We start from the raw sequence: 8,849 nt of genomic DNA, 5'->3' as shown, positions 1-8,849 counted from the left end.
CAGGAAATGCACGTGTAGTTAATTACACTTAGCCTCTAATACATTGAGATGCATCAGTTCCAGTGAGACAACACTCTGCAGCTGTAATCAGGGGTGCCGTAAGGGGGTGAAAAGTTAGGACGATTCTAAGGGCCCGTGACTGACAGGGGCGCAAACTATTTTAGAAGATTAAGAAAAAAATGTTTTCGGCCGGAGAATTCACATCACAAGTCACAGCAGCCACGATCTGACTGCACGGCAGAGTTGCCACGTCAATTCTGAAGAACTCGACCCCAGACCCGTGTGTTTAGCTAGTTCCGAGAGCATCATCAACATGCTGCATAACAAGGTAAAATCATAACACCTCCATCAGCTGACGTCAACAGGCAGGAACAGGGAGACAGAACACCGAGCACAGCAGCCAAGGGTTACGAGGTGCGTGTGCTCAGGACAGTTTGAACTGATAAACTGGGTCAAAGTTATGGGCCTTGGAAAATATTCCCCAACAGTGTGATTATCTTTTCATGGGGTCCAAAATCCCTGGCGGCGCCCCTGGCTGTAATCAGTGTTATTAGTACAGCTGTCCACTTTGCTCTTGTTAAAAAGTAAAGGGACTATTACAGTCGACCAAGGCGTATCCAATGTTATTAATCAGTTTATATGACATGCTCTTTACCAGCTGAGAGACTTCAGGGGAAAATACAGCATGGAAGAATACGCTGTTCGCTAATGTAATGTTTAAATGCAGGGATGAGCTGGAAAGAGCGGAGTGTTGCTGTGGGAACGACCTCAGGTAGACCTTAGTGATGAAGCAGAGTAATTACTGAACCAGCTGAACACACAACCCTGTCTCAAACACACACACAAATAATTCACTCCAAACACATTTAGCACAACCAATTTATTGTCTTTCAAGAAAGAAAAAAACAATACAACACAAAACTCTGAAAACATAAAGAAACGTACACCTTTAAATTACACAGGCTCTTATAAACAAAATAAAGTCTCTTTCTATATTTACATCAGCAGGGGTAAAGACAGGCGACTCCTCAGCATATCTCCACTAAAATAAGATAAACATTTGTCCTCTGATATCCATCTCTGCACAAAATCCAGCATCTTTACACAGTCCTGAACCCAAACCCTGATGTCTGAAATGTATCTTTGTCATCCTTGCGGTTAGCTAGTTAGCTAAAGGCGGATTGACCCAGTGCTATTTAGACACTAGTTTGATTTAAATGGTTGTATTGGTCATTGTGGTTATGGCGTGATGAGAACAACAACACTAAAACTAGCCATGTGCTCAGAAGAGCTAGGCAAAGTAGCTCTACAGGCTAATGGCAACATGCTACTAGCTAGACATCGTGAAGATAATGATGTTAGTTTATTCCTGGTCCTTGTTTTTATGTCTTACAACAATGATTTTAGGATAAAACAGTCTCCAAAACGTCCTCACATGAAATGGAAAGAGGTCAAGCAGATGCTAGCTAGTCATTAACACTTTTTTACATCTTACATTTAGGTTAAACTGTGATATTTTAATAACACAATAGAAGCTACAGTTCATGTAAGATTTATTTAAACCCTAAAGCTTGTAGGTAAACTAAATCAGTCTATTTGGGTCCTTAAGTCACTTAGGGTGGTGGATTTTAAACAGTAGCATAATTGTGATGACTGTTCGTTTTTAGCTAGCCTGACTTTTTTACTGCTTGCGATTACATTCCCTAAACTTTTATGCTTTAGCAACAAAAGTTTTTAGCATACTTGTAAGACAATGAACATTAATACACTGATTCCAACCATCAGTAATTGCTATAAAATACCATAGTGTATGCTAAGTGCTAACATAGGGCCTAACATCAAGCTAACATGTTAGCTCGTAGCATCATAGCTAACAATGTACTACATGGATGATTTTGGTGTTGGTGTTCTCATTAAGTTAAACATTGTGTCAGTCACCCAAAACTCCTGCTTCTATTTCCAATCCTTTCACTTTGGGTAGCACTGTCAACAACTCATAACCATGACTTGACCTTTTTTCCCTGTCTTTGTAGCCACTCTAGCTAGTTAGGCTACATCCTAACAATGAACAACATGTGACATATGGTTAGATCTCTGTCGAACAGGAAAATTAAAGATGAATTAAGAAGACAACAGATGGAGCTTCACCTTAATCTAACAGGAGGCCGATTGATCTGTCACTGCAAAAAAATTATAATTTTGTTTTAAATATTTCCAGTGAAACATCTTGGAACAATTCCTGATGCACTATAGTACCAAGAACATGACGAAAATACCCACATACAACATTTATATCTGTATAGTATGTGGATATTTTCTGCAGTGCTGCATCTCAAAAGTGGCAAAAAACAAACACCTGACATTCGGAGAGACAGATAGGAGGTGCTCAACACGACAATCAATTAACATTCAAAGAAGCAAACAGAGGTATAAAAAAAAAAAACAGGTGAGGCTGAGTTCAACTGATGGAAACACAAATACAGCAGATACAGCGAAACTGAACAGCATGATGTGGGAACATGAGGAAGAGGAGGGTTAAATTGATCGTTTGTGTACTTTATCTGGAAAGGACACTTTTAAAATGGGCCGTCTGATGTTAGATGCGTCACTTATTCTGTGATTTTAATAAGTTTGTATTCTTTAAATTAGCATTTTAATAATTGAATTCTGTTTTTCTTCCTGGTTGAATGCATTTTTTTTTTAAACCTGATGAAATGTGCTATACAAATGAACTTTGCCTTGCCTCGACTGGAACATTTACCACACAGATTTCTAACCGACTGTAAAGCAATGATTGACAGCTGCTAGTGCTGCAATTTACAATTATTTTTCATAATTGTTGTCAATGAATCCGCCCATTATTCGTCGTTTTGTCTGAAAAATGTCAGAAAACGGTAAGAAATGTCAAACAAAGCCCCAAGATGACTTAGTCAAATGTCTTGTGTTGTAAAATGTTTGGAAGTTAAAACTTGTTCCTCCAATTTCTTATAGAAGTGCAACACTAAATAGCTGAAAAACACCTTTAATCTTCACTTTTAAATTAGATTTAGCTTATTATCCACACAACCTGCCCGATGCCTTACATTTGTTAAATGCTACTCCTCTGGGGTGTTTACATTATGTAATAATCGGCATTCACCAGCAGGGGGCAGCACGGACATATTACAAATCTAGCAGGTGAAAACAGGGATGCTCGTAAGTCTCTCCTCCGATGAATGCAAACAATCAACACGGGGAGGAACACAAGAAGCTAAGGGGATTAAAGGATAAACTTTCTACATTATACCTTCAAATATGACGAAACAAAGTAACCGATGACATGTCAATGAAGGGAAATTATAAGAGCTTGCCTTTTTGTATGTGTGTAGGTCACTAAAAACAATTACTTTACAAGGGTGTGACAATGACGTGTCTTCAATTTTCAATAGCTCTTCTCCTTTCTTCTTCTTCTCTGACAGAAGATCACCCTTCCTCCCTCCTCTCATCCCTCACCTCCATCTCCCCCATTTCAGTCTGTGAGGAGCACCAGTTCCCCCTCACTCCTCTCCCCTCCATCGCTCTCCTCCCCCTCGCTGTACGGAGGTCTTTCCCTCTCTCTCTCCCTCTCCCTCTCTCTGGGCAGGGAAGTGGGCGTGGCCTGGCCCTCGGCTCGGCGCAGAGTGGGCGGGGGTTGCGGCAGGTAATGCTCCAGCAGCGCGGGGTGAAAGGAGAGGTTCGCCACCGAAACTGAGCCGGTAGCACCCGGGTACGGACCCTCGCTGTGAGGGTAGTGGAGCTGCTGAGGGTCCGTTTGACTGAAAGACAGGAAATACACTCGTTAACAAATCTGTGGGAGGAATCACCTTCAATCCGTTTCTTTAAAAAAAAAAAAAAAAGTAGTTCGTTAACAGATGCACTTTGCGTAGAATACAAACATTAAGTGTAGGTAATAAGCATATCAAGAAATACGTGAATTATTATTATTTATTTTTATCAGGATGATCATGTTTTTGAACGGCTAAACACCATCAAATGACATGGTTGCCAAGGACAACAGTTGAAAATGTGCCTGCTGGCTAATACTGGCACGTTTACAGCAATGTTGATTAATGTGCACTGTCCTTTAAAGAAATAAACAAAGAAACATATTGTTCGATAAAGACATGTTGGGAAGTTCGAATAAAAAAAAAAAAAAAGTGTAGTTATTGAAAGTTATTGGAAGTGTTTGGATCATAAACAATCCAACACATCCAGCAGTGGACTGTACAAATAATATCATAAGACTAATATTTACACTAACTTTTGTCGGCAACTGTGCACAAATACCGGGTTCAAACTGAATGGATAGACATGCAAAAACACATGTTATGAAGGAGGCTTCAAACTATTCAGTGCAGAATATAAACACTTCTGCTATTCTGTTAGCAACAAAAGGTACAAGCTTTTGTACTGAAAAGTTGCGAGGGAAAGTTAAATAAAACTCCCAAGGTGCATTTAAACGTATTTGAGTAACGCGATAAAGTCGAAGGCCATTGCGACATCCTGTTATTGATGTTTTATTTCTCAATAGAGAGAAAGAGATGGAGGGAGAAACAGAAACACATTCAACACCAACCACAGCTGCAGCTTCACTAGTCGGAGGATTTAGCTAAACAATGGCGGCAGGAAGTATTGAGACCTCAGTCGGGCTGTTATTCTTCACTCCGTGTCTTCTCGAATAAAAGACACGCTTTGGGAACTATGAATTGACTAGTTTGTGGAGGTGCGGAGAACCCTCAAGTTTCAAGGCTTTATTATCATTTGCACATTAGCTACAGTCATACTTGCCGGAGCTGTATTAGATTAACATTAAGAAGCTTATTGTAGTTGTAAGTGCACTGCCTGAAGCATCCTTGATGGTGCCTATGTGTGGGCTGGATAGGAGTGAGCAGAGGGTAGAGTTGTCGATTCTTGTTCTGTTTTCTGTGACTATCTGCCTCCCCCTCTCAGACTTTCAGTTGCGCGTGCTACTAAAGAGACGTGTTACCATGGAAACCAAACAATGGTGTAGCTGTATTAAAGTCAGAGTGGAAACAGTCCTCAGTAAATCTGATTTTGTCAGAAATCGGGAGAAATATGAAACCGGGAGAGGGCTATGAAATCGGGAGTCTCCCGCGAAAATCGGGAGGGTTGACAAGTATGGCTACAGTGTAGATATGACAATGACACACTGAAGTCACGGGCTCCTCCAACAGTGCAACATGAATATAGGACATAGAACAAATACAACTGATAAAATAGTGCAAGATAGTTTAGTTTATTTGTGTATAGTGTTGTGGACAGACCCCATTCACAAAAAACAGTAAATGGGGCATAGCTAACATGCTAATTTCCAGATGTTGTCCCCGGCCAGATGACAACAGACACCTTTTTGAAATCACAACACATCAACAGCATTAGTTATAAAGAAAGGATGAAAGACAAGTAGATAGAGGCGAAAGGATATTTTGACAATGTGCAAAAAAGTAAATACAATTAAAATAGAATAGTCAATGGAGTAAAGTCTCAGTGTAGGAGCCACAATGTTACTTAGCCTGAGTTTATTATTTGTATTATTATTATTTGTTTACGTCCCTTTTATTTGTATTTGTTTAGCACTTCCGTTATTTGTCACATGGGTGAGGTTTGTGTATTCAGGTCACCTGTTTCATGTCGAGTGCGGATGACAGAGGGTGAGCTTGTGCTGTCCTTTTTTCTGTTTCCGTTTTGTCCCTATAGTTACTGTATGTTGATTTTGTTTATTAAATATCGTTAAACTATCGTACTTCAGGATGGACTTGCTCATAGAAAACGTGTCGCAGCTTATAGCCAAGCTTAGCCTCTCGTCAACTTGAACTGAACCGTGGGAGCCTGCTGCAGACCTCCACTCTCAGGACACCTCCACTGTCAGGACAGGAAGTGACCATTCTGACGCGTTTGTTCCCGCCCACCGAAGGACTCGTTTGATGGAAGTCACGGAGGTGATGAGTCCGACCACCGTGCACTTTGGGTCGGCCTTGGTCAAGCCCTTTTGACCCCCCCAGCCTGGTTCTCGTAAAAGTTTTTCGTTCAAATGGAGGAATGTAACGGGAGTTGACAGGGGACTCTGCCCGCCTCACGAGTGCCTATTTTCGGACACTTTTTTTCACTTTTCCCCGGTTTTATTCCCCGGGGACATTGCCCGGTCTCGGGTGTCCCCCCACGGCCGACACACTCAGTGTTTTTGTACCTGTGTGTGTAGGTGGCTCTCTGCTCCTGTCTGCGGTTCTTCATCATGGCCTTGTACTCGCCCACCCTCAGCCTCCGCCCCTCCACGATGCAGGTGCGTTTGGGCCGGGGTTTGTACTTATAGTCGGGGTAACGCTCCAGGTGCTGCCGGCTCAGCCTCGCCTGCTCCTCGTAGTAAGGCTGCTTCTCCTGGTTGGACATGCCCTTCCACCTGGAGCCTGGAGACACACATCGGGACAAAGAGGATGAGGGAGAGCAAATGGCTTTTATAGCAGCACGTGAATCAGTAGCACGCTTCAGTGATAGGTTGGGTCTGGATTTGTCTACTCTACTGGGACATGTCTCCATGCTTTAATGTTCAGAAAGCTCTTTCTTTTTCTCGTTCTGCCTGTGCTGCAGCACCTCTTTTCACCCTCTGTCTGAAACCAGAGCCATAACAGAGCAGCATTGTGTGTTGGTCGACCGCTTGAAGATGTCCCGCCCCTTAGCCTATCATGTAAAATGTTTTGGAGCTCTAGCCAATAGAAGTGCGAGTGCAACATAAAGTTAACATGGCCAGTTTATGTCCGATACATATCTTTTCAATGGCAGATGCCAATATTTAGCAAGCGAGGTAGAGACAAAATACAATCTGAGAATGAGAACTAACTGCTGCTAGCGCTAACGCACAGGGATAGAGTTAGTGTTCACACTGCAGACACAGGAGGTTTTCAATCGCCGGAAGGTTCATCAGCCTCTACGGATTAGTAAGTAATAGTAGCTGGCTTTCTACGTCATGTGATGGTTCACTTTCTGGATGTTTGGCAGAGTAAGACACGTGTTGGGCTTGGATACATTTCACCATAAAAATGTCTGGGCACTAAATCGCAACACATCGAGAGATCCATCCAGAGTCATAAACCACTGGAGATATGGTGTCAAACTGACATGAGGTAGTGCGGCAATCAACATTGTTACAATGTGCATCACTTGCATTTGTGTGTGTGTGTGTGTGTGTGTGTGTGTGTGTGTCTGAGTGAAGGTTGCTCCAACAACAAGCTCCACAATAGAATGGAATGTAAATGTTTGCTCCAAGAAAAGGGATTCATGCCAGTGTGTGTGTGTGTGTGTGTGTGTGTGTGTGTGTGTGTCTGGAGGACAGGCAGGTGGTTGTCCGTGCCCTCCCATGTGCCAGACAGCGTCTCAGAATAGAGGCGCATTCCCCCCCCCCCACTCCCACATGGTGCTGACCCAGGATCTTGCTGATGGAGGAGTTGTGCATGTCGGGGAACGCCTGCAAGATCCTCCGCCGCTCGTCCTTGGCCCAAACCATGAAGGCGTTCATGGGTCTCTTGATGTGTGCGGAGGTGGGGGGGGGGCGGGTCTCAGTGTAGTTTCCTGGGACAGAGTTGGGAAGGGCCCCTAGAAGAGAGAGGGGGCCACAGTCAGGAGCAGAGCAAGCGGATGGGTCTTCTGAACCCCTCCACCTGCTCTGAAAGTGTGTTTTCTTTATTAAATCGTACTCATTTCACGTTTTATCAAATCCAAAAACTGTAAAAACTGAATATTTCTAGTCGCTTTTCACATTTCCAATCTTCAGAGAAAATTAACAAATGTAAGCTTAAAATGGTGATATTTCAAACGTACCGTATGCTATATGTTCTACGAAGCCTGCTAAAACGGATTCAAGTCAAACCCAAGGAGCTTCTTTGCGTCATAAAGACAACGGTTGTTAACAAATGACTAAAAGAGACGACTGACGCCCTGAACATTAGCCGCATTTAGCTTAGCAACACGCTTTGTTTATAACCTCGCCGATTGCATTTACACGTGGAACATCACAAAGTGGTGAAGATGAAGATTTGTGTCGAGGAAGCTAACGTACAGGCCGGCCTACAACAACACCCGTCATCACGGCACAACTCTATTACACGAGGCTAGGATTACATCCCCCATCTTCAGTTCTGCACACCTTACGTTCAGCTTTCTGCCACACGTCCAGGTGCAGCTGAACTGTTCCGATACAGCTGAACTTCGAGGTGGAGTTATTTAAATGTCAATCTGATATTCTGAGCCATCGATAATAACTGCTATTTTGAAATAGTAGGTTGTACATAAACACATGCATGGAGAACGCTATCTTCTTGAGTCAGGCTCCTTCAGGGATACCTACCCTCAGAATCACTGCTGAGGTGCTCCTCACCTCCTCTCTCCACGTGAGAAACCCTCTCGCTCCGAGGAGACTCCTTATACTCCTGAAGACATACAAAAGACAAATGGAGTCAGACACGCAGTTGAGCCACACACGTATTCACACTGAGCACAAAGGGAAGATTTGAATTTCTGCTGCAGTAAAACAGATGACCCGATGCTCGATGTGTTTCACAGAGAGCTATTTAAGGTGAAGACACGGCACGCTCTGCATATCAGCTGCTGCTGAAATGCAAAGGAAGGACATGACATGGAGGAGGAAGAACCGTGTGTATTGTCCGAGGGAGGAGAAATGGGAATGTCTATCGTGCTGTAAAACATTATTCATCCAGTGGAGTGTGATACCGAAATAGGTCAGTCATCGGTGTTTGTTGGAGCGGCGATAGAGATGCGGAGTGATAATGGAGGAGAGCCACGGAGCGCAGTGTTGGACA

General features: G+C 43.1%; 1 protein-coding gene across 4 annotated transcripts in view; it reads right to left on the bottom strand.

Annotated features, from left to right (window-relative positions):
• Nucleotides 1–865: 865 nt before the first annotated feature.
• The window catches only part of sox13 (SRY-box transcription factor 13), a 60,913-nt gene continuing 52,929 nt past the window's right edge, over nucleotides 866–8,849 (bottom strand). For all 4 annotated transcript variants that reach the window (XM_034083216.1, XM_034083218.1, XM_071203042.1 and 1 more), the window contains exons 11-14: nucleotides 8,378–8,459; nucleotides 7,456–7,626; nucleotides 6,227–6,443; nucleotides 866–3,794 (exon numbers count right to left, since the gene is read on the bottom strand). In XM_034083216.1, coding sequence (XP_033939107.1) covers nucleotides 3,509–3,794; nucleotides 6,227–6,443; nucleotides 7,456–7,626; nucleotides 8,378–8,459 — 756 coding nt within the window. In that variant the 3' untranslated portion in view covers nucleotides 866–3,508. The remainder of the gene's footprint in view (nucleotides 3,795–6,226; nucleotides 6,444–7,455; nucleotides 7,627–8,377; nucleotides 8,460–8,849) is intronic.

The sequence above is a fragment of the Pseudochaenichthys georgianus genome, chromosome 5 (genome assembly GCF_902827115.2).
Source record: "Pseudochaenichthys georgianus chromosome 5, fPseGeo1.2, whole genome shotgun sequence".
In the NCBI taxonomy this organism is placed as follows: domain Eukaryota; kingdom Metazoa; phylum Chordata; class Actinopteri; order Perciformes; family Channichthyidae; genus Pseudochaenichthys; species Pseudochaenichthys georgianus.
This window is presented reverse-complemented; position numbering and strand designations above follow the sequence as displayed.